The sequence below is a fragment of the Oncorhynchus clarkii genome, chromosome 9 (assembly GCF_045791955.1).
Source record: "Oncorhynchus clarkii lewisi isolate Uvic-CL-2024 chromosome 9, UVic_Ocla_1.0, whole genome shotgun sequence".
NCBI lineage: Eukaryota > Metazoa > Chordata > Actinopteri > Salmoniformes > Salmonidae > Oncorhynchus > Oncorhynchus clarkii.
The window spans coordinates 56,080,034-56,106,702 of record NC_092155.1 but is presented as its reverse complement, the minus strand read 5'-3'; the positions used below and the strand labels follow the sequence as shown (position 1 = coordinate 56,106,702).

Here is a 26,669-nt window from a genome sequence, read left to right as displayed (position 1 = left end):
TGCTGGCCTTGTAAGTTGCAACCACTTTCCCTGACTTGTCCTGCAATGAGAAAGATGGTCCTGAGGCATTGGGTCCACCGGGTTTCCAACCCCCAAAACTTCCAATCTCAGGGAGGACACTCAGCTGCTGAGTTGACTAATGTTATACAAACAAAAATAAAACTAGAGTAAGTAACTATGTTTAATAGGACATTACAGAATGTTGTAATGAGATTACTTTTTGGTTACTTCTAATGTGTGTTGTTGATGGTCCTGTCCTGTAGGTGTTCCAGGCATCTCTGAAGCTGCTGCGGCTGCTGCTGACCCAGCTGATCCCAGGCCAGGCCCTGGGCAGAGCCGAGGTGGTCCACTGCGTGGAGCAGACCTGGCCCAACCTACTCTCCAGGACCGGGGACTCGGCCACCAGACTTCGGGCCATGGCCACAGCTTTCATCCAGGTGGGTAGAGTTAGATCAGGGATGGGCAACTTTGATGGGGGTGGGGGCCACAGAAAAATCTGAACTCCTCATGAGGGGCCACAGTTGCTCGCGGGTCTGTGTACCCACATACACACACACACACATTGTTTAGCAAAACATTTTAGCGGCCCCCCTCTTGACAACGGAGATACATTTTTTAAAGTTTTACAGTAAATTTCATGCAATACTACACAGGAATATTTGCAGTTTTTAAAATTATATCTGAGTGAGACTTACAAAATCAATGGGGGCCCCCCGGCCAGTAATTCGACCATGATAACAAGTTTAGATAGTTTAGCGACCAGCTAACTTAGCAATCTAAAAAATGTTAGCTGACATGGGGTAAATGACTGACTATCAGTGACTAACACACAAATAGAAACACTGCTGATGCACAACAACATTTTACTGTACTAACTCGCAACAGTAAGTAGAGACCCCGGAGGGGGTGATTGATCCGAGGGCATTCAAAAGGGGAGCTGCGGGCTGCATCATTGAAGACTTCAGCCAGGTGGGTTGATGCTCTATGGATGCACTTATCATGCTCTGGCCAAATTCCCAACCTGGTCCCCTTCATTTGCAGACCTGATTTCTTGCTAGGCCTATACTGCTGTTCTAGTACGTTCCTAAACTACACTGTGATAGCAGGCCATTGTGCGGCAGGCGTTTGGCCACAAAATGTCTGCCACCGATCACCCAGGTGGGAACTACATGTTGGTAGTTGTGGATGAGATGAATTAGAGAATATTGCTGTACAATACATCACCATTCCATTACAAACGTCTCATTGACTGCATGCCATCAAGGCCCGCACCCGATCTAGAACGTTTAGACATTTAGTTAACACTTACTGTAGCTCTGTGTGTGTGTGTGTGGTGTGTGTGTGTGTGCAAAACATTATTGGCCTCGGTCTATATAAACAACAATGGACACACAAATGAAACTTTTAATTTTTAGTAGTGCCATAAAAATACACATAGCATGAAAGGGTCTTCTGGTCCATTCTAGGAGCAATAATACGTCCTTATCCATTATGCATTCATCTCACTTTCCCAGAACATTATTGTGAGCAAAACATTGGTAGGGTACTGTAGGTTAGCATGCAATGACCTTTAAAGGCCCTTTACACATTATAGAACTTTAGCACAATGTTGCTTTAAAGGCTCTTGACTATGCACCTTTTAAAGATATTAACGAATAGAGAACAAGCTTGTATTGAAGCTTTTCATGAATGTGCTTTGCCAACATAAAAATCACTCTTATGATTTAAGCAAATGCACTTTAGAAGGTGCCCAAATTTATGGTGTTCCTACATATCTGGATAAACGATAAGGTGTCTTTTTAAAAAGTATATTGATGAGTTAGGTTATTTTCATTAATTCCAGTACTTTTCTATGGTGCAATTGTTGTGCCTAAGGTCTGCATTCTAGAAAATGTAAAATGTATCGATATCATGTTCGTGTAGAGAATTTAAAAAAAAATGTTTTTCAGCATGAAACATGATTTGAAGGGACATCCTGAACCTTTTTATATTCACTTATGTCATCTCCAAGCACTGAGCACACATTCTGGGGTTTATTATGTCTTTAAATTCCTGGTCGTAGCTCCCTCTCCAGCATTACTGCTTCTCCACTACTACCTCCTGGTTTCAAAATGGCTGCCTTGCCTCTTCCTCTCGCTCCTGTGCAGGATATGGCCCTGTTTAAAGAGGTGCAGGCCCTGCAGTTGGTCCCTGGGGAGCTGGTGAAGCCCATTAAATCCAACATCCCCACACGGCAGGCCCTGAGCAGGGCTGAACTACTGGAGAAGCTGCTGGGAGAACTGGGTACAGACAACTCAGGCTTCACTCTGGACAACGTCATGAAGGTAAACACTTAAGGCAACCATGATTGTTGTTACTCTCACTCCTGGAGGGTTGCAGTGTGTGCATGCTTTTTTTTTTTAAGAACAGTGGATGTCCACTCCCCTTTCATATTTGTTTATTTATTGTATCATTCAGAATTACATGGAGAGACAGAATAGAAAGTTTCAGGGCAGGTTTTGAACCCATGTGTGGTCTAGAGTCAGCAACCCTACCACTGCACCAGACTCCAGCACGTTTTTGCTGGCTTTTGAGCATTGTCGTCACCCTAGTGCCACTTGCTGTCACACGTTTCTGTTCTCAGGCATAGATGGGAAGAAGAATCTGTAGTTCCACTCTCCGGGCTCTTGAGAAGCAGTAAATGAAGACGCCCCAGAAGTCAATCAACACACTAGAGTAAAAATAGACTTTAGGCCTCCACTTATCTTTACTGTTGTCCATTCTATGCAGTTCTATACCATAAGTTGATCAGTGGAATTGAAGGATGAGAGAGGATGGCCAAATAGATGATGTCCGTGTTTTGAATCAGTCATCCTAATTCACTCAACTCAAATAGGCGGTAGTCACCTCTGGTCAACTGGGGGCATGCTATCATTGGTGAATGCCACAGCACACCCCAACTCTCTCTCAGGACAGAATATAATATTTTAGCTATGATGTACAATATAGCCTTCACATAAGGCTCAGAAGCATACACACATATGCATAAATGTGTTCCACAAATTAAACCACCAAATAAATAAATAACAAGCATATTGTGGCATACATTGCTTGAAATGCAATAAGCAGTAGCCAATGAACATAGGGAATAGTTTATGTTTTTCCATATAGACCAGGGCTCCCCAATCCTGTTTTTGGAGAGCTACTGTCCTGTAGATTTTCACTCCAACCCTAATCTTGTGGACCTGGTTCTAATAATTAGCTCGTTGATAAGCTAAATCAGGTTAGTTGGAGCAAAAACCTACAGGAGGGTTGCTCTCCAGGAAAATGGTTGAAGAGCCATGATATAGACAAATGTTAATGAGAACATGTTCATTATCTTCTTTCTTGCATGCATCAAAGGTTACTGTATCACATTTTATTTTCCCTCTCTCTTTTTTCACATTTAGAGAAGTATAGCTATGTTTGGTAGGAATCCAGGAGCCAGGTTTTCTGAGTGAGTAGGCCTCATTCCCTTCGTTCCACCTCAGTGTAGGGATGTACAGTACTTGATGCATTGCATAGAGCGCAATAACAGGCCTGGGAAGAAGACAGATCTGGCTGCTAGGATGGTCAACATTGTCCCACGCAATTCTCTGTGTGGCAAAGTTCAGCAGGTAATCTGGTCTTTGAGATTTCTCTCCACTATCGAGATTCTGCAGTTGGGTCAGCGGCATGTCACCTCGTTTCCTGGGGAAAGCGATTAGCAAAGTCCCGGGGGTGCCCACTTTGATGTATTCATTCTCTCTCTCTCTTTCTTCTCTCTTCTCTCTCTCAACATTGACCTAGTATCTATGTGTCAACTATCCAAGTGTTGACAAAGTGGGCAGTGTGATTGTCTGTCCTCTAGTTGACGTCAGACTTCTTTTGGCCGGCCTCTGCTTCACCGCTGGCTTTATGGTAGGCGGGAGCAAATTGTTAAATTCTGCACCGGAGTCCCTCAAGTTGAAGAGCCCCAGACGGTACTCTCCTCGGTGGCGTTTGTTTGTGTGCTTGCAGACAGCTAGCACATGCACCAACTCCTTTATGTCAGCGCCTTTCAATGTTTGCTGAAAACTTTTGGGGTAAGCGTTGCATTCGGAGGCATTAGTGGGAGGGCATATAATGCTTGCTCGCTGCTTAAGGCTGGAATTGGTTTCAGTTGAAAACTGTTGGTGTTCATTGACAGCCCCTTCAGGAGTCTTGGTGCACCACTTGGCCTAAAAACACATAATATGTAAACCCTGTGGGTTCAGTCAGTGAGGTGTTGTATGAAAATTGGTGTCTCGGTCATAAACGTGAATTCCCAGACCCAGTTTTTCAGTTTTGTCAACACACCTGTTTGCTATTGTGAGATGATGGCTTCATGTCCATCCTCAGGCCTGTGTCGTCTCACTGAACAATGGGGGTTTATGCAACTGAGCCGTACTGCTTGAGTTTCACACCTTCCTCCTCTGGCTCCCTCTTACAGAGGACAGACTGATGGGCACAGCAGGGCAGCTTGGGACTACTGTAGGGTCTATAACACGTAGGAACAAACCTGAAGAGGTCTGGATTGTGCACCTGTTGTTGTGTCTGGCTCAAATATATTTAAGATAGTAGCCTATAGCATAACTTCCTAGTGTAATGCTTGCCACATTGACCAGATTGGTACGAACCCTGAATTTGATGGTAATTGAGCCTACCATTTCCCCATTCTCTTTAGTGAGTATAATGAGCCTGCACCTAGGCAGGGTTCTCCAAAGAATGTAAGAGATTAGTATCAAATAAGGCAATTCTTTGCTCTAGATTGCATGAAATGGCAGTTACAGGTGTTAAAAAAACATAAAAATCTCTGAGGCCTCCCTCTTGGTAGTAGTCAGTAGCACCACCTTGTTATAAAATCCTTGGGAGAACCCTGCTAGGTTGCTCTTTGCTCAGTGCAGGGTCAGCCGGGTTATTTCCCCCTGGTCCGAGGACTGATACATTTCTCCCTTTCCCCTCCGGTTACCTGGGAGATAGGCCGGAGCAAAGAGGTGATTGAATTTCCTGTAATTAAAATGAGAAGCAGAGAGAGACAACAGAATAATGGCTGCCTGTCCCCAGCCCATTAACAGAGTATAGGTGCCCTTTGTACACAGTTTACCTTTTGAGGTAAATGCTCTCTGAATGTTCTCTAGCCGATATGCTATGACGGCTATTGAGCTATCATTCTCACCAGACTATCGTAATATAATGACTGTTGGTTTAAAAAAGCATTGATTAGTATCATGTTTCAATGAAATGTAGAACTTCTGCATATCAATCACATATGCAGGCTTTTTCATTCAGTCAAAAATAACTGTAATTTAGTGGTGCAAGCATGCTTGCTTTTTTTTGGACATGCAACCTCCTTTTGTATTTCATCCTCTGTACAGGTACATCATGCTAAACTCAGTATGTTGTAGCTTTTTTAGCCTGCTACTGTATTCTCTTTGTTTTTGCTTAATTTCTGTTAAGGCTCTTATAGGCGGTTTCCCAGACTACAAATGAAGCCTTGTTCTGGACTAAAAAACACTTTCAATGGAGATTCTCCATTAAGCAGGAGTTTTTTGTTGTTGTCCAGGATTAGACTTAATCTGTCTCTGGTAAACCAGTCTTTTTGTTTCCGTTTCAGCTTTCTAAAAGCTCTTGTTTTCTCTTGTTCATCACCTCTGTGCCTCTGTCAGTTCTGTACAGGTGCGCTGCAGCACAGTGCGTCAGAGGTGAGAGAGACGGTCGTGCTCATCATCCTGGCTATGTACCGCCTGCACAAGACCGCCATCCTCAGCTACCTCCCGGCCAACGATGCCGCCACTCGCAAGAACGTCCTCTATAAAAACATATTTGACGGCTTCGCCAGGATTGATGGGCGGCCGGTGGAGTCACAGGCAAGGCTCGGCCCATCTGTGTGTTTGAATGAGTCATGACTTAACATTGGACACGCTGTGATTCTGAACAAGTTCTCAGTTGTTTTGGATGGGTGACAAGCTGCTTCTTTTCTGTGTTTCTTGTGTTCTCTCACCCCATTAGTCCCATTAATTAATGACTGTGCTACTGTTAAGTAATGTTCCACTGCTAAAATTCTGGCCGTCTCCTAGGGTAAGTTAAGGACACATCGTCATCACTGCAGTAGAGTCTGTCTGGAAGGCTTCCAGACATGACTGGGTTGTTAGAGAAGCATGGGCAAACACAGAGAGAGGGAGAGGAAGAGCGATAGAGGAGAAGAAGAACGACAGAGGGAGAGGAGAAAAGGAATGAGTTTGTGAGAGACTTATACAGTACCATGCCATTAAGTGTGTCACTATACTTCTTTAATTTTGTTTCAGACGTCAAAGAAGGGAGGAGTACAGCAGGAGGGGGAGAAGGAGAAAGAGGAGATCCGTAGTCTTCGGGAGCAGCTGGCTGCTTTGAATGAGATCAGTGTAGGTGGAGCTGTCATCACTGCACTATTACCTAATTTCCTTCAACAGGCCAGCGTGTCTGTCACTCCTCCTTGTTGTGCACTCATTCCACTGTACTGTATGTCCACAGTATAGACCACTGAAGTAAATAGAACACACACGTCTCTATGGTATTGATTATTTCCAAAAGACACTTAATCATATGTACCATTTGGTATGGATATAAGCACAGGTATATTGTTTTACAACACTTTTTAGACTGTATGTACTGTATCTCTGCAAGATGTTGATTTGCTGTTTTTTTTTTTTTTTTTTTTTTTAGAAGGGCAATTCCATAGTGGAAAACGAGAAGGGAAATACCAAAGAACAGAAGAAAGAGGCTGTTAAAGTTGTAAAAACAGGTCGGTATGAACCCTATCCTCAAACACTGTTCACACTTTGACTTTGATAAACCCACCTGAAATACCACAAAAGGTTTTGGCCAAACCCATTGTGGTTCACGTTTTTGTTTTTACAGTGGAATGCTGGTTGCACCACTTCGAGGCATTATTTTAGGGACTACAATACACTGTCCCTCTAGTTTGTAGTGACAGGTGAAAAATACCTGTTGCTTTCCAGGTGTCAAAACTGCACCCCAAAGCAACCCGGAAGATGCAGGAGATAACCAGTCTTCAGTTGTCAACAACTTGGACAAGTGAGTGTTGATGCCCAGCAAAATCAGAAAGGAATCTCCAAAGCTGACTGAAATGCTGTAAAAAATTGTCTAACGCATAAAAGAGTGTAAAACACCTAATTGTCAACATGGAATGCCTTTGAATTTGATTTTCCAGCCTGTATTTATTCATAATGTGTTTCAGTCTGTGTATTCTTAATGTTATAGCGTATGTATATTCTGAATTGGTTTCAGCCTGTGTATATTCTCAATGTGTTTCGGTCGGTGTGTATATTCTCAATGTGTTTCAGCCTCTGTATATTCTGCAGTGAAAAAGATGAGTCCTTCACTGAGGATGGATTGGACCTGCACTACTGGAAGCACTGTCCTATGTTGCATTGCTGTGACCAATGTAGACAGGTACCCAAAGGCCAGTAGGGCCACTTCAAGTAACTCCTATAAAAAAAATATTACAAAATGACCCATTGCGGAAGGACCATAGGGTGGGGAACCAGCAGGAGCATTGGGTGTAGTAAGGATATGACCGTGTAGTGCGTAGACACATTAAAGTGTAGTTTTGTGTGTCCTTGTGTTGGATACCAGTGTGTTTTTGTGACTGACGTTGTCTCTCTCAGGTGGTTGAGATAGCCAGCCTCACAGAGCACCTGTTGGGGGAGTGTGAGAACAGGGCCAGGTTCAGTCAGTGCCCTCGCTGCTCAGAGGCCGTGTCCATTGACGAGCTCACCCACCACACCCAGAGCCCTGCCTGCAACCGTAAGACTCAACGTTCCTCTAGCACTAGCGAACTGCTAACTTTGCTAACTTCTTACCCTGCTAACTATGCTAACCTTGCCAAACGCTTGATCCCTTCTTTTAGTCTTTGTAAGCAAGTATATTCTTACAAGAATCCAACACAGCCAAGGATATTGAGTCTTTTGTGCTTGTTACTATAAACACTCATCTACTCTTTCATTCATGTTTGTTGGGTTGTCGAGTAAGCTCATTAAAACAGTACTTGTGTAAATGACTGATAGAAAGGAAACATCACTGCATGGAGTATATACATTGGTGCTCAACCAAAATGTGGCCAATCAGTTGAATCTATAGCTTGAATAGTGCTGAATAAAATGTATAGACAACATCCTTTCGGTTTGCGAGGGAATGGGAACAGTTGTTTTAAAACAATACCATGGCAGTGTTATTATTAGGGCTAGCACGGTAAATGTATAACCGTGTAACCAATGATTATGGATCATGAATAAAATAATCGTCGGAACTGTTCTAATACTTTCATTGTATTGTATTTTTAAGCAGAGGTCCGTGTGGTGTAATGACTGAATGGTCAGACAGCTACCAACAATGACACGAAGCTGCCATGTGAGGAGTCATAGGTGGCTTGTTTTAGCTAAACAACCAACCTGTCTATACATTTTGTCCGCTTTGTAAAGATTCAAAAACTATACTAAAAGCCACCATCTCTGCTGAAATGAACTACCAAATGTAATTATTGGTGAGTATGGAAATGTATAGACTGGTTGGTTGTTTAGCAACAAAACCGACGCGTATGTGCAACTATGGGGCAAACAGACTGGGTTGGCGTAGATTGTTGTCAACATGTAAACTATATTTAGTGTCTGTTTATTGAAAACATAAATACATTTGCACAATGAGCACTTGTTGTCTCTCAAATACATTTTTACAGTTGTTGGTTAGCTAGCAAGCACATTTGAGCCATATTAGCATAAACATGACATCAGTCAAAACACCTCAAAACAAGACATGGTATCAATAACAAGATACAATGAGCTGAAACGAGCCATCTATGATTCCCCACATGGTAGCTTCTTGTCATTGTTGCTAGCTATCTGGCCATCCAGAATCACAACAACACACAGACTTCTGCCTCATTGAAGCGTGTGCATTGTTTTCGTGACATTGGCAGCTAACCCATCTATAAGTGAATGTAAATCCGAGACAAAGCAAACATTGCAAACAAAGATTTGTATAACTAACCCAAGACCACAGCCTGTCTTTTCCAATGGGAACAAATTAGTCATAGTGGGCAGAAGAAGCAAGGAGGTGGGCAGAGCCAAGCACAAGCTAGAGAGAATAATCCCAACAGGGTGGAACCTAACAGGGTGAACATTTGGAGCCTAAATTAGCCATAGCTCTGTGGGTTAAGGTTAGAATAATGGTAAACACTTGAAGATTTTAACATTTAGAAATGTTATCATTGTGGCAATGTAGGAGTGAGACAGACTAACATAATGAAACATGGAAAAATATATAAAACCAAGTGTTTATATTTATTTAGCTTTGCACAATTGCTTTCCCACCAAACAAATGATGACACTTCATGAACATGATGTCAATGTGGGAAGGGGCTGTTTTCTTAAAGGACTATCACTGCAAACTAACGGGGTGGAAAGTGACATCAGGGACACACAATGTTAAATACAATAATAATAAATACAATCATGAAAAAAAGTTATAAAGTAATGAAGAAAGATATTAAATGTTATTATTTTATGGCTTCTATTTCTCGTAGAAGTTGATGAATAACACCCAAGGACATGGCAAAAATTTCTCCGGTGAGATAGGTACTGTCAATTGCGAATTGAAGGGAAATGATAACACAGATTAAATAGTTTTATACTAAATTATTGGTCCATTTTTGGGGGGAAGCCTGGCTTCTCTTGGCATTCATGAATACATGCCACTGGTGATGTCATTTTCTGTGGGCATTTTGGGGTTCTGTGCAGGGTTGTGCTACTCATGTTTCTCTTTGTTTTCAGCTCCTGGGTCAGTCAAAGGCTCCAACCACTGTCCTTTGTGTCACAACAACTTTATGTCTGGAGAAGAGGTGAGATTCTGTTGCACTCCCACAGATTATATAATAAAGGACCGCAAATACTGGCCTTGGTCCTTTTCACTGTAGCCAGTCACTGTCAGACTCGGGCCACCTAAGCATTTGGAAGGGCCACCTATGCATTTTTTGGGGATGACTAAGTTCAAACAGTATAGTATTGTATGTATGTGTGTGTGTGTGTGTGTGTGTGTGTGTCACCAATTGTTTAAGTTCTCCCACTTAAAAAGATGAGAGAGGTCTGTAATTTTCATCATAGGTACACTTCAACTATGACAGACAATGAGAAAAAAAATCCAGAAAATCACATTGTAGGATTTTTAATGAATTTATTTGCAAATTATGGTGAAAAATAAGTATTTGGTCACCTACAAACAAGCAAGATTTCTGGCTCTCACAGACCTGTAACTTCTTCTTTAAGAGGCTCCTCTGTCCTCCACTCGTTACCTGTATTAATGGCACCTGTTTGAACTTGTTATCAGTATAAAAGACACCTGTCCACAACCTCAAACAGTCACATTCCAAACTCCACTATGGCCAAGACCAAAGAGCCGTCAAAGGACATCAGAAACAAAATTGTAGACCTGCACCAGGCTGGGAAGACTGAATCTGCATTAGGTAAGCAGCTTGGTTTGAAGAAATCAACTGTGGGAACAATTATTAGGAAATGGAAGACATACAAGACCACTGATAATCTCCCTCGATCTGGAGCTCCACGCAAGATCTCACCCCGTGGAGTCAAAATTATCACAAGAACGGTGAGCAAAAATCCCAGAACCACACGGGGGGACCTAGTGAATGACCTGCAGAGAGCTGGGACCAAAGTAACAAAGCCTACCATCAGTAACACACTACGCCGCCAGGGACTCAAATCCTGCAGTGCCAGACGTGTCCCCCTGCTTAAGCCAGTACATATCCAGGCCCGTCTGAAGTTTGCTAGAGAGCATTTGGATGATCCAGAAGAAGATTGGGAGAATGTCAGATGAAACCAAAATATAACTTTTTGGTAAAAACTCAACTCGTCGTGTTTGGAGGACAAAGAATGCTGAGTTGCATCCAAAGAACACCATACCTACTGTGAAGCATGGGGGTGGAAACATCATGCTTTGGGGCTGTTTTTCTGCAAAGGGACCAGGACGACTGATCCGTGTAAAGGAAAGAATGAATGGGGCCATGTATCGTGAGATTTTGAGTGAAAACCTCCTTCTATCAGCAAGGGAATTTAAGATGAAACGTGGCTGGGTCATTCAGCATGACAATGATCCCAAACACGAAGGGAGTGGCTTCGTAAGAAGCATTTCAAGGTCCTGGAGTGGCCTAGCCAGTCTCCAGATCTCAGCCCCATAGAAAATCTTTGGAGGGAGTTGAAAGTACGGGTTGCCCAGCAACAGCCCCAAAACATCACTGCTCTGGAGGAGATCTGCATGGAGGAATGGGCCAAAATACCAGCAACAGTGTGTGAAAACCTTGTGAAGACTTACAGAAAACGTTTTTGACCTCTGTCATTGCCAACAAAGGGTATATTACAAAGTATTGAGATAAACTTTTGTTATTGACCAAATACTTATTTTCCACCATAATTTGCAAATAAATTCATTAAAAATCCTACAATATGATTTTCTGGATTTTTTTTCCTTCTCATTTTGTCTGTCATAGTTGAAGTGTAACTATGATGAAAATTACAGGCCTCATCTTTTTAAGTGGGAGAACTTGCACAATTGGTGGCTGACTAAATACTTTTTTGCCCCACTGTATGTGTATATATGTATGTATGTATGTGTGTGTGTGTGTATGTATATATGTGTGTGTGTGTGTGTGTGTGTGTATGTGTGTATATATATATATATATATATATATATATATATATATATATATATATATACACATATATACATATACACACACACACACACACACACACACACACACACACACACAGAGTTGAAGTCGGAAGTTTACATACACCTTAGCCAAATACATTTAAACTCAGTTTTTCACAATTCCTGACATTTAATCCCAGTAAGACTTCCCTGTCTTAGGTCAGTTAGGATCACCACTTTATTTTAACCTTTCTGATCTCCCCATCCCGGATCCGGGATCGTGAATACAGACTCAAGCTCATTACCATAACGCAACGTTAACTATTCATGAAAATCGCAAATGAAATGAAATAAATATGCTAGCTCTCAAGCTTAGCCTTTTGTTAACAACACTGTCATACAGATTTTCAAAATATGCTTCTCAACCATTGCAAAACAAGCATTTGTGTAACAGTATTGATGGCTAACGTAGCATTTAGCATTAGCATTCAGCTGGCAACATTTACACAAAAAAACAGAAAAGCATTCAAATAAAATCATTTACCTTTGAAGAACTTCAGATGTTTTCAATGAGGAGACTCTCAGATAGCAAATGTTCAGTTTTTCCTGAAAGATTATTTGTTTAGGACAAATCGCTCCGTTTTCTGCGTCACGTTTAGCTATGAAAAAACCCCTGTATCCAGGATTGTGTAAATCTATCAGCAAGCTCATTAGCATAACACAACGTTAACTATTTATGAAAATTGCAAATGAAATGAAATAAATATGCCATCTCTCAAGCTTAGCCTTTTGTAAACAACACTGTCATCTCAGATTTTCAAAATATGCTTCTCAACCATAGGAAAACAATCATTTGTGTAAAAGTAGCTAGCTAGCGTTAGCATTTCGCGTTAGCATTTAGCGTTAGCATTAGCGTTAGCATCCAGCACGCAACATTAACAAAAACATAAAAGCCTTCAAATAAAATCATTTACCTTTGAAGAACTTCTGATGTTTTCAATGAGGATACTCTCAGTTAGATAGCAGATGCTCAGTTTTTCCAAAAAGATTCCTTGTGTATTAGAAATAGCTCCGTTTTATACATCACATTTGGCTACCAAAAAAAATCCGAAAATTCAGTCCTCAAAACGCGAACTTTTTTCCAAATTAACTCCATAATATCGACTGAAAACATGGCAAACGTTGTTTAGAATCAATCATCAAGGTGTTTTTCACATATCTCTTCATTGATACATCGTTCTTGGACACATGCTTTCTCCCCTGAATCAAATGGTAAAGTAGAAGCAGCTGGCAATTGCGCACCGAATTCGACGCAGGACACCAGGCGGACACTTGGAAAATGTAGTCTCTTATGGTCAATCTTCCAATGATATGCCTACAAATACGTCACAATGCTGCTAAGACCTTGGGCGAACGACAGAAAGTGTAGGCTCATTCGTTGCGCAATCACAGCCATATAAGGAGAGAATGGAAAACAGAGCTTCAGAAATTCTGCTAATTCCTGGGTGATGCATCATCTTGGTTTCGCCTGTAGAATGAGTTCTGGGGCACTTACAGACAAAATCTTTGCAGATTCTGAAACTTCAGAGTGTTTTCTTTCCAAAACTCAAGAATATGCATAGTCGAGCATCTTTTCGTGACAAAATATCGCGCTTAAAACGGGAACGTTTTTTATCCAAAAATGAAATAGCGCCCCTAGAGCTCTAACAGGTTAAGAATGTGAAATGTCAGCTTTTATTTCTTTCATCACATTCCCAGTGGGTCAGAAGTTTACATACACTCAATTAGTATTTGGTAGCATTGCCTTTAAATTGTTTAACTTCGGTCAATTATTTCGGATATGCTTCCACAAGCATCCCACAATAAGTTGGGTGAATTTTGGCCCATTCCTACTGATAGAGCTGGTGTAACTGAGTCAGGTTTGTAGGCCTCCTTGCTCGCACACGCTTTTTCAGTTCTGCCCACAAATTTTCTATGGGATTGAGGTCAGGGCTTTGTGATGGCCACTCCAATACCTTGACTTTGTTGTCCTTAAGCCAATTTTGCCATAACTTTGGATGTATGCTTGGGGTCATTGTCTATTTGGAAGACCCATTTGCGACTAAGCTTTAACTTCCTGACTGATGTCTTGAGATGTTGCTTCAATATATCCACATCATTTTCCCTTCTCATGATGCCATCTATTTTGTGAAGTGCACCAGTCCCTCTTGCAGCAAAGCACCCCCACAACATGATGCTGCCACCCCCGTGCTCCACGGTTGGGATGGTGTTCTTCGGCTTGCAAGCCTCCCCCTTTTTCCTCCAAACATAATGATTGCCAAATTTTGTTTCATCAGACCAGAGGACATTTCTCCAAAAAGGACGATCTTTGTCCCCATGTTTATTTTTATTTTTTTATTTCACCTTTATTTAACCAGGTAGGCTAGTTGAGAACAAGTTCTCATTTGCAACTGCGACCTGGCCAAGATAAGGCATAGCAGTGTGAACAGACAACACAGAGTTACACATGGAGTAAACAATTAACAAGTCAATAACACAGTAGAAAAAAGGGGAGTCTATATATACATTGTGTGCAAAAGGCATGAGAAGGTAGGCAAATAATTACAATTATGCAGATTAACACTGGAGTGATAAATGATCAGATGGTTATGTACAGGTAGAGATATTGGTGTGCAAAAGAGCAGAAAAATAAATAAATAAAAACAGTATGGGGATGAGGTAGGTGAAAATGGGTGGGCTATTTACCAATGGACTATGTACAGCTGCAGCGATCGGTTAGCTGCTCAGATAGCAGATGTTTGAAGTTGGTGAGGGAGATAAAAGTCTCCAACTTCAGCGATTTTTGCAATTCGTTCCAGTCACAGGCAGCAGAGAACTGGAACGAAAGGCGGCCAAATGAGGTGTTGGCTTTAGGGATGATCAGTGAGATACACCTGCTGGAGCGCGTGCTACGGATGGGTGTTGCCATCGTAACCAGTGAACTGAGATAAGGCGGAGCTTTACCTAGCATGGACTTGTAGATGACCTGGAGCCAGTGGGTCTGGCGACGAATATGTAGCGAGGGCCAGCCGACTAGAGCATACAAGTCGCAGTGGTGGGTGGTATAAGGTGCTTTAGTGACAAGACGGATGGCACTGTGATAAACTGCATCCAGTTTGCTGAGTAGAGTGTTGGAAGCAATTTTGTAGATGACATCGCCGAAGTCGAGGATCGGTAGGATAGTAAGTTTTACTAGGGTAAGTTTGGCGGCGTGAGTGAAGGAGGCTTTGTTGCGGAATAGAAAGCCGACTCTTGATTTGATTTTCGATTGGAGATGTTTGATATGGGTCTGGAAGGAGAGTTTAGAGTCTAGCCAGACACCTAGGTACTTATAGATGTCCACATATTCAAGGTCGGAACCATCCAGGGTGGTGATGCTGGTCAGGCGTGCGGGTGCAGGCAGCGAACGGTTGAAAAGCATGCATTTGGTTTTACTAGCGTTTAAGAGCAGTTGGAGGCCACGGAAGGAGTGCTGTATGGCATTGAAGCACGTTTGGAGGTTAGATAGCACAGTGTCCAAGGACGGGCCGGAAGTATATAGAATGGTGTCGTCTGCGTAGAGGTGGATCAGGGAATCGCCCGCAGCATGAGAAACATCATTGATATATACAGAGAAAAGAGTCGGCCCGAGAATTGAACCCTGTGGCACCCCCATAGAGACTGCCAGAGGACCGGACAGCATGCCCTCCGATTTGACACACTGAACTCTGTCTGCAAAGTAATTGGTGAACCAGGCAAGGCAGTCATCCGAAAAACCGAGGCTACTGAGTCTGCCGATAAGAATACGGTGATTGACAGAGTCGAAAGCCTTGGCAAGGTCTATGAAGACGGCTGCACAGTACTGTCTTTTATCGATGGCGGTTATGATATCGTTTAGTACCTTGAGCGTGGCTGAGGTACACCCGTGACCGGCTCGGAAACCAGATTGCACAGCGGAGAAGGTACGGTGGGATTCGAGATGGTCAGTGACCTGTTTGTTGACTTGGCTTTCGAAGACCTTAGATAGGCAGGGCAGGATGGATATAGGTCTGTAACAGTTTGGGTCCAGGGTGTCGCCCCCTTTGAAGAGGGGGATGACTGCGGCAGCTTTCCAATCCTTGGGGATCTCAGACGATATGAAAGAGAGGTTGAACAGGCTGGTAATAGGGTTTGCGACAATGGCGGCGGATAGTTTCAGGAATAGAGGGTCCAGATTGTCAAGCCCAGCTGATTTGTACGGGTCCAGGTTTTGCAGCTCTTTCAGAACATCTGCTATCTGGATTTGGGTAAAGGAGAACCTGGAGAGGCTTGGGCGAGTAGCTGCGGGGGGGGGGGGGGGAGCTGTTGGCCGAGGTTGGAGTAGCCAGGCGGAAGGCATGGCCAGCCGTTGAGAAATGCTTGTTGAAGTTTTCGATAATCATGGATTTATCGGTGGTGACCGTGTTACCTAGCCTCAGTGCAGTGGGCAGCTGGGAGGAGGTGCTCTTGTTCTCCATGGACTTCACAGTGTCCCAGAACTTTTTGGAGTTGGAGCTACAGGATGCAAACTTCTGCCTGAAGAAGTTGGCTTTAGCTTTCCTGACTGACTGTGTGTATTGGTTCCTGACTTCCCTGAACAGTTGCATATCGCGGGGACTATTCGATGTTAGTGCAGTCCGCCACAGGATGTTTTTGTGCTGGTCGAGGGCAGTCAGGTCTGGAGTGAACCAGGGGCTATATCTGTTCTTAGTTCTGCATTTTTTGAACGGAGCATGCTTATCTAAAATGGTGAGGAAGTTACTTTTAAAGAAAGACCAGGCATCCTCAACTGACGGGATGAGGTCAATGTCCTTCCAGGATACCCGGGCCAGGTCGATTAGAAAGGCCTGCTCACAGAAGTGTTTTAGGGAGCGTTTGACAGTGATGAGGGGTGGTCGTTTGACTGCGGCTCCGTAGCGGATACAGGCAATGAGGCAGTGATCGCTGAGATCCTGGTTGAAGACAGCGGAGGTGTATTTGGAGGGCCAGTTGGTCAGGATGACGTCTATGAGGGTGCCCTTGTTTACAGAGTTAGGGTTGTACCTGGTGGGTTCCTTGATGATTTGAGTGAGATTGAGGGCATCTAGCTTAGATTGTAGGACTGCCGGGGTGTTAAGCATATCCCGGTTTAGGTCACCTAACAGAACAAACTCTGAAGCTAGATGGGGGGCGATCAATTCACAAATGGTGTCCAGGGCACAGCTGGGAGCTGAGGGGGGTCGGTAGCAGGCGGCAACAGTGAGAGACTTATTTCTGGAGAGAGTCATTTTCAAAATTAGTAGTTCGAACTGTTTGGGTATGGACCTGGAAAGTATGACATTACTTTGCAGGCTATCTCTGCAGTAGACTGCAACTCCTCCCCCTTTGGCAGTTCTATCTTGACGGAAGATGTTATAGTTGGGTATGGAAATCTCAGCAGTGAGTAAGACAAACTTAGGGAGGAGGCTTCTGATGTTGACATGCATGAAACCAAGGCTTTTTCGATCACAGAAGTCAACAAATGAGGGTGCCTGGGGACATGCAGGGCCTGGGTTTACCTCCACATCACCCGCAGAACAGAGAAGGAGTAGTATGAGGGTGCGGCTGAAGGCTATCAAAACTGGTCGCCTAGGGCGTTGGGGACAGAGAATAAGAGGAGCAGGTTTCTGGGCATGGTAGAATATATTCAGGGCATAATGCGCAAACAGGGGTATGGTGGGGTGCGGGTACAGCGGAGGTAAGCCCAGGCACTGGGTGATGATGAGAGAGGTTGTATCTCTGGACATGCTGGTTGTAATGGGTGAGGTCACCGCATGTGTGGGGGGTGGGACAAAGGAGGTATCAGGGGTATAAAGAGTGGAACTAGGGGCTCCATTGTAAACTAAAACAATGATAACTAACCTGCACAACAGTATTCAAGGCATATTGACATTTGAGAGAGACATACAGCGAGGCATACAGTAATCACAGGTGTTGAATTGGGAGAGCTAGCTAAAACAGTAGGTGAGACAACAACAGCTAATCAGCTAGCACAACAACAGCAGATAGAATGGCGATTGACTAGGCAGAGAGGGTCGGATTAACTACACACAGAGCCTGAGTGCGGCTGGGGCCGACAGATAAAACATAAACAAGCAGAATGGATTACCGTGATTAATGGACAGTCCAGCATGCATCAGCTATGTAGCCAAGTGATCAGTGTCCAGGGGGCAGCGGTGGATGGGGCAGGGAAGCTGGACTGGCGAGTGTTATCCAGGTTAGAAAACTAACAATGACTAAATAGCTTGTAGCCAGTTAGCTGGTTAGCTTCTGGAGGTTCTTGAGTGTGTTCTAAAAATGTAAAAATAATAGCGGTTCCGTATCACATTGGGTGAGGCAGGTTACCGGAAGGTATAAACAAATAAAAAATCGAAAAGGGATAGAAAGTAAAAATGGGTTCAGTGAGTGTTTGGGACGCGGCGATTCAGACGGTTAGCAGGCCTGTGCTAACAAGCTAACAGTTAGTAGACGGTGCTAAACACGGTAGCAGTTAGCGGACCGGGCTAAACAAGCTAGCAGTTAGCAGGCCAAATTTGCAAGCAAGGAGATAGCAAGGGCTAGAGAGTTAGCCTTTGGGGACGTCGCGATGGGGGGAGTCTGTTTATTCCTCTTCATGCGGTGACATCGATGGACCGGTCGTGGGTCCGTATATTGTAGCCCAGGAGCTCAAAATGTTCCGTTTGCGGTGGGAATCCGGGGATGAAAAATAAAAATTAAAAAAAATAAATAAGTCCGTTATGCTCTGGTTAGAGTCGCGTTGTTTGAACTGGCGAGAGCTTTCCGAGCTAAAGGTTAGCTGATGACCGGTTAGCTGAAGACCGCTAGCAATGTTTTGCTGAAGCTGGTAGTCAGTTGGCTAGCTTCAGTTGAGGGGTTCCAGATCCGAAGTAAATATAAATACTTTAGGAAAAATAGCTACGTTGGGTGAGGCGGGTTGCAGGAGAGTATTTAGAAGAAGTTGAGGTTCAGCAAAGTGTTTTAAAGATATGCGAAGAAAAAAACGAAAACAAACGATATATACAAGGGACACGACACGACAACACGTCCTACTGCTACGCCATCTTGGAACTTGTTCCTGCAGTTGCAAACCGTAGACTGCTGTTTTTAATGGCGGTTTTGGAGCAGTGGCTTCTTCCTTGCTGAGTGGGCTTTCAGGCTATGTCAATATAGGACTCGCTTTACTGTGGAACTATAGATAATTTTGCACCGGTTTCCTCCAGCATCTTCACAAGGTCCTTTGCTGTTGTTCTGGGATTGATTTGCACTTATCGCACCAAAGTACTTTCATCTCTAGGAGACAGAATGCCTCTCCTTCCTGAGCGGCTTGACGGCTGCGTGGTCCCATGGTGTTTATACTTGCGTATTATTGTTTGTACAGATGAACCTGGTACCTTCAGGCTTTTGGAAATTGCTCCCAAGGATGAACCAGACTTGTGGAGGTCTACAATATTTTTTTCTGAGGTCTTGGCTGATTTCTTTTGATTTTCCCATGATGTAAAGCAAAGAGGCACTGAGTTTTAAGGTAGTCCTTGAAATACATCCACAGGTACACCTCCAGTTAACAGTTAATTTATCAGAAGCTTCTAAAGCCATGACATAATGTTCTGGAATTTTCCAAGCTGTTTAAAGGCACACAGTCAACTTAGTGTATGTAAACTTCTGACCCACTGGAATTGTGATACAGTGAATTATAAGTGAAATACTCTGTCTGTAAACAATTGTTGGAAAAGTTACTTGTGTCACGCACAAAGTAGATGTCCTAACTGACTTGACAAAAACGATAGTTTTTGTGGAGTGGTTGAAAAATGAGTTAATGACTCCAACCTAAGTGTATGTAAACTTCTGACTTCAAGTGTGTGTGTGTGTGTGTGTGTGTAATTTCGGGAAGGAAAAACAATTTCAGTGTAAACTTAAACGACTAAAACAAGATATAACGTATGTAGAAAAGATAAAAGGATTTATTTTATAGTATCTTTGAGAACTAATAATCACCTAAATAAAATCTAGACTGTCAGGGAGAATAGAACACATCAAAAGAACACATCATTATGTAAAATGCATAGAATTGCAGGAAATTCACTTTAAAACTGCAATATTTTCTCTCAGCTACATTGCAAAATGTGTCGAATTTACAGGAAGTGTGCTTTAAAACTGAAAAAAATGTCTTGCTAAAATCAAGCAGTTCCGACAGCCCAACCACTCCCATTGCCACACTCCATGCCACGCCCACCACCTATGCCCCTTTTTGATCCAGAAAAAAAAACTGTGATTTCAACAGTACTTCTTGTCAAAACACAAAATATGCCTGCATTATTTCAAAAATGTAGTATATCAAATGTAGCAGTTTCAACTAAGGCAGGTGCATGTTGTTTAGGCTGGGATTTATTCCGATCGTGCTTTGTCGGCTATGCACCTTTCAAAAGGAATGTTCCCGTTTTCGCTGAAACCACTCGAAAATTACCTTTAAATGGCGCGTAGCCGACAATTTGATTGGATTCAAACCTCGCCTTAGTTTGGCTTGTGTCACCTTTTGAGATTAGGGGGGGGGGGGGGGACGTGACACGTGTTTAAAGTGGAACGGACAGCATTTTAACTTCTTTGCAGATATGAAACAAACATACAATCATATCAGTAAAAAATATCAAATTCCCAGTTTATGCAACAACAACAAAAAATACTTAAAATATAGGTACTATTTGACCCAACATTCCATGATGTTGGCAGAATAGATGGATTCGGTTCAATGCGTGATTAATATAACTCACCAATACATTTCTTCTTAGTCCAAAATATATTGCTATCAGGTTGTAATTCACAGCTGGCCTGGTACATTGTTTGCTGCCTCTATTCGGGATGCACTGTTTCAGTGTCAATGACTCATTATTTTGGACAAAAACTGACGAATGTATCTAAGAACCAAACTAGTGAGGGCAATGATCACAAGTCAGTCATAACGTGGCTAATATGCTAGTGTATCTATTTATGTAGCAAGCTACAAACACTAGCTAGCTAACTGCTAGGAGGACGTCATGTCATTGGAGGAGTGGTTGAGTGCCTGACCTTTTCCCCGTTTCTCGTTTTTTGGTGGCTACACAGCTACGGCAGAGATGCACGTGCCATTTAGTTTGAAATTGAATTGCTTTGCTAGCTATGTTACCATATCTCTCGCGTTCGTGAATTCACTGTGGCTAGCTACCTACTCCGATTTCAGAGCACTCTTGTGTGAGTGTGTCAGAGCGCAGAATAACTGAATTTACGAACACGCAACACCTGCTGAATTTGTGCCACATTGTGCAACTTCTGTTGCGCGTTTATTGTGAACACTGAGGCTGTAACCGCTCTAATTACAATTATAACAGTGGCCAAGTAGGCTGCTGTGGCTATTTGATTATAATGTAGGCCTATCAGTGGCCTAACATCAAAAACAATTGAGAAAATGTATCCCATAACATTTTAACATGAAAATAGCTGTTCTGTCTTCCAGCCTACAGTAGCAGCCAATGGGTGGTGTTTAATGTAGACCTACATTCCATGAGACTTTTGGAAAAATTATGCAGGGCTTGACATTAATTAACCTGTTTTTCCACTTGACCTTCAGACAAGGAGGTGACTGAATGTGCTATTTGATGCAAGAAACCACTTTACAAAAGAAAGTTTATTATTCCCATACCATTATCACAGATAATCACACACATTATGCTACCCTCTGCCTATTGGCCACTTAGTTTATTGAAGCCTGTCTCAAAATACAGCACTGCCCCTTTAAGATAGAAAAAATGCTCTTTACCTGACTTGCTTTTCAAAGATGGCTAGAAATGCACATGTTTTGTGCTCTTGTAGGAAGCAACAACTCCCCCATTGCTGACTAGAAATTAGCTATAACTAGGCTAATAACTCACTTACTAGCAAAAAAATATTAACAAATGTGCACATGTGGCTATATCCAGCTCTCGCTTTGATTGCAAATGAAGCGCATCTACTCGCGACCACTCACGCTCTAAACACAGTCCAGTTCATAGTGAATGGCACAGGTCCATATACGGCAATGGTCTATTTGCATATGTAACTCACCACTTGGATTCGGTCTTATGTAGCAAAATTTGAAATTGTGTTTTTACATTGGATAAAAATAGAGACTCGGAGCTACAAAATGGTATATCATACTGCATTGTTGAGGAGCAATGGGAAAGTAATTCTGCTTTGAAAGTTGATAAACGTGTTAACTCACTTTTGAGAAAATGGCCTTTGAAATGTTTTGGTATCTAGTGAAGAGCTCCACTTTGTTTACACCCATTCAGCATCGTTCACACCCTCTTAAGCTTTAGCCCCACCCATCTTGTTTCGCCCTCTGAGCTTTCAAAGCGCACACTTGAAGCTCTGGCCGATTATTTGTTTACCTATGGATAACATGAAAACAGCCTAACCAGCTTTGCTGGCAAAAATGTCATTACGCTTCTTTGTCATTACGCTTCTTTTCTTCTTTTCGTGAATTGCGACATACGCCTAATTTCCTGAGTCGGGTCACATATAGGGATACTGCAGCTCTGATTGGTTATGCCGCACCGATCTGGTCTGTAGAGTATGGGCTGAGTTGTGCCTGTCAATGCAATAGAATTCTACTCCGTTGTGTTCCGCCTACAAGAAAATCTCTTGCATATTTAGTTTTGTATGTTGCAATGGAAGTGGCTAATATTGGCAATTCCCACAGTAGAGGGAACAATTTATAGTGTTAACTAAAGGGGAAAACTAGAAAGTTGAGTGAAGTTCAATCTCTTGCTTCTCTGCGCGGGCTAATATTTAGTCTGTGCGACAGTCCCAGGGGAGCTGCGCGATTGCGCGTAGTTTAGAGGGAACATTGCTCATGAACGATCTATATAACATGTAAACAGCCTAACCAGGTTAGTGAGGTGTTCTCTCATTTGTGTCTGGAAGTAGCAAGCTAGCCAACTTTAGCCAGTTAGCTTGGGTGCTTGGTTGGGACAACGCATGCAATGGCAGGCAAGCTGCAGAAGGACGAGCAGGCTATTCCCCATCGTTTATCAGTGCAATTTTAACGGCCAACCAGCTGAAAAAGTTTGAGAGGGTTTATCTAATGTTCCTTCATTAGAGTTTAGCTCATCTTTCTCTGGCTTGCATTAGTTGTTGATCTTGTTGTTTTGAGATGCATATAGATAGCCAACCTTTTTATGATTGTATGATAAAGAGAACTGTAACGTTCCCAAAATGTAAGAGGACTCCCGTGGTATTTAGGTACATATTTGCAGAAATCCATTCAAGTGTATTTTGAGGCTTTTGCCTAAATGCGTTCTAATGATCTAAAGTTGCGCTGTTGCAACTGCCTGTAAATACAGTCCAGTTCAAAGTGAATGATGGCAGGCCCTTGTTTGCATATAGGCCTACAGTACCTCTGATTGGCTATGGTGCACATGTCTGCGTAGACTCCGGTCCTGGACAAGACAAATGTTTTTATTCAATTTTATTTACTGCAGTGTCTAATTGTGCAAACGCACGGCTGCTTTGCCACTATATTGCTATAGTATTGTCATAAATGCTTTAGTATACGTAATTCCCAAACATTTTAAGAATTTATGAAAACTTGAAAATGACCATATCTAAGCACTCATTTGTCAGAAAAAAAAGTGTAATTCTTCCTGGGGGTGTATATTAACAGATTTTAATAAGATTTCATGTTGCTAAAATGCTGTCAGTTCCACTTTAAGGTGAATGAGACAGAAGGCTAAAATACTAAGTAGATAGATATAAAGGTGGTTTAAGACTTGTACGGGCATTCACTAGCACAAACACAGTTTTACCGTGCCTCTCTCTTTTCCTCCCTCTGTCAATCTGCCACCACCCAGAGTGCTGTTAATGTTAGGCTTAAGGACCAAACAGCTGTGTGGAAAACATTGTCTGTCTTTAAAGTCACAGTGGACTCAAGCCCTCACTTCAAAATATAAATGTTGTTAATCCAAAGGAAAATAAAATGTGACAACTTTTCTTGCGTTATGATTTCTTTTGGGCATGGCATTTTGGAAAAAATCTAACTGTTAAAGATGTAATCGCCTTTCAGTTTCTTTCTCCGATGTTCATTTGTATTTTTTTCCCTAATCAATCATACAGCTTAGCTCACGGCAAAGCATCTTCTTCCTTTACTTAATTCCATCGTTTGATACTTGGGCTTTCCATGTTGCCTGGCCACTTAAGTCAGGGAGGGGCAACTCCAGTCCTCTGGGGCGTGATTGGTGTCGCACCTTTCCCCCAGCCTTAAAGCTAACACACTTGATTAAACTGAATACCATGATTAGTTGATTATTGGAGTCCGGTGTGTTAACTGAGGCTGGGGCAAAAGTGTGTCACCAATCCAGGCCCCCGAGGACTGGAGTTGCCCATCCCTGACTAAAGTAATGAAATGCTCTTGTGTCCACGGGGCAAAAGAAACAATGGCAGCACCTCTAACCACCTCAAACCTTTCATCCTTCTGATGAAATGGCTCAAAACAGGGCTGACATGTTACAATACAATACTATTCAACTTTGTCCATATGTTACAGCGTACAACATAAATTCGTCTTCTGCGCTGTACTCAATGATAACTTTTCTGCTTATGCTTTTGTTTCTCAATGTCTTACCCACCACTAGTGTGCGTGGCCAAAGAGGTCTATTTTCATGTCATCTGACCATAGCACCAGTTCCAATCCAAGTGCCAATGCTGTTTAGGTCTGCGGGTAGCACTCCCACCTCTATACTTTCTCTTCCTCTGTATCTGCTGCTAAAGCCATTTTCTGGCACTCTAAATGTCAAGCTTCTGCCTCTAACCCTATGAAACTTTTTTTCTACATTCTCCCTCTCTGTGGACGACTTTGTGAACCACTTTGGAGAAAAAAAGGTTAACGACATCCGCTCCTCATTCACTCAGCTTATTCATTCCACTGGTCCCAGTCACACAGAACTACCCTCCGCCTTGACCTCTTTCTCCCCTCTCTCCAGATGAAAGCCAGTGACTAGTGGGGTCAGGCCACTCGACAACCTGCCTGCTCAACCCCCTCCCCTTCTCCAGACCAGCTCTGAAGACCTCCCATTCTTCACTCCCCTCCTCCCTCACTCGACTCCTCTCACGTCAAAAATTACAGACACTTCAGCGTGCTGTTTCTGACCAACTCTCTTGCTATCTCTCTCAGAATGATCTTCTTAACCCTAACCACGACGGGTCACTTAACCGAGACTGCTCTTCTCTGTGTCACGGAGGCTCTCAACACTGCCAAAGCTGACTCTTTCTCCTCTGCTCGCATCCTACTAGATCAATCTGCTGTCATCAACACCGTGAACCATCAGACCCTCCTCTCCACCCTCTTTGGGCTATGGGCGTCTCAGGGTCTGCACACTCTTGGATTGCATCCTACCTGGCAGGCCGGTCCTACCAGGTGACGTGGAGAGGATCTGTGTCAGCACCACTTACTCTCACTACTGGTGTCCCCCAGGGCTCAGATCTACGCCCTCTTCTCTCTATACACCAAGTCGTTCAGCTCTGTCACATCCTCACATGGTCTCTCCTATCATTGCTATGCGGATGACACTCAACTACTTTTCTCCTTTCCCCCCTTCTGACACCCAGGTGGCGACACGCATCTCTGCGTGCCTGGCAGATATCTCAGCTTGGATATCGGTCCACCAGCTCAAGCTCAACCTCGACAGGATGGAGCTGCTCTTCCTCCCGGGGAAGGTCGGCCCGCTCCAAGACCTCTTCTTTATCACGGTTGACAACTCCATGGTTTCTCCCTCCCGGTGACCCTTGGTGTGACTCTGGACACCCTGTCGTTCTCTGCAAACATCAAAGCATTGACTCTGTCCTGCAGGTTCATGCTACAACATATGTAGAGTACAACCCTACCTCACACAGGAAGCGGTGCAGGTCCTATTCCAGGCACTTGTCATCTCCCGTCTGGACTACTGCAACTCTGTTGGCTGGGCTTCACGCTTGTGTCATCAAACACCTACATCTTATCCAGAACGTTGCAGCCCGCCTGGTGTTCAACCTTCCCAATTTCTCCCATGTCACCCTGCTCCCCGAACACTCCACTGGCTTCTAGTCGAAGCTTGCAGCCACTACAAGACCATGGTACTTGCCTACGGAGTAGCAAGAGGAACTGCCCTTCCCTACTTTCAAGCTATGCTCAAACCCTACACCCCAACCTGAGCACTCCGTTCTGCCACCTCTGGTCTCTTGGCTCTCCCACCCCTACGGGAAGGCCGCTCCCGCTCAGCCCAGTCCAAGCTTCTCTGTCCTAGTACCCCAATGGTGGAACTAGCTTCCACCTGGATGGCAGAGTTTCTGCCCATCTTCCGAAAACATTTGAAACCCTACCTCTTATTCAAATTATCACCCAATTGCCTTTGGTGAACTAACATTCACACTTGACTCTGTCACGAGAATTAGGTTCTCAATGTTCATAAACCAATTCATTTAAATTACTCAGTCTGTGGCCAGGATTTGTAAGATACTGTGTTATGTTAATGACTGTGTTATGTAGTTGTTCCACCTAGCTATATGAATGCACTAACTGTAAATCATTCTGGGTAAGAGTGTCTGCTAAATGACTAAAATGTACTCCAGGAGGTGGTATGGTCAGATGACATGCCAATAGAGATTATTTGGCCACCACACCAGTGGAGGGTTTGGTGTTGAAGAACTGAAGCATATGCAGAAAAGTACCTCATACCTATGGTAAAATATGGTGGTGGAACTTTGATGTTATGGGGCTATTTTGCTTCCACTGGACTTTACAAAGGACCAGGACATTTTAGCCAAAAACCTCGTTGCCTCTGCCAGGAGGCTGACACTTGGCCGCAAGTGGATCTTCCAGAAAAACAGTAACCCTATGC

At 43.2% G+C, this 26,669-nt stretch overlaps 1 protein-coding gene across 1 annotated transcript in view; it reads left to right on the top strand.

The window, feature by feature from the left end:
- The window catches only part of LOC139416597 (centrosomal protein of 104 kDa-like), a 47,230-nt gene that overhangs the window by 13,645 nt on the left and 6,916 nt on the right, over positions 1-26,669 (top strand). The window contains exons 12-20 of the mRNA XM_071165452.1: positions 264-437; positions 2,148-2,324; positions 5,685-5,885; positions 6,324-6,419; positions 6,721-6,799; positions 7,017-7,092; positions 7,362-7,470; positions 7,686-7,824; positions 9,846-9,913. Of these exons, the coding sequence (XP_071021553.1) occupies positions 264-437; positions 2,148-2,324; positions 5,685-5,885; positions 6,324-6,419; positions 6,721-6,799; positions 7,017-7,092; positions 7,362-7,470; positions 7,686-7,824; positions 9,846-9,913 (1,119 nt within the window). The remainder of the gene's footprint in view (positions 1-263; positions 438-2,147; positions 2,325-5,684; positions 5,886-6,323; positions 6,420-6,720; positions 6,800-7,016; positions 7,093-7,361; positions 7,471-7,685; positions 7,825-9,845; positions 9,914-26,669) is intronic.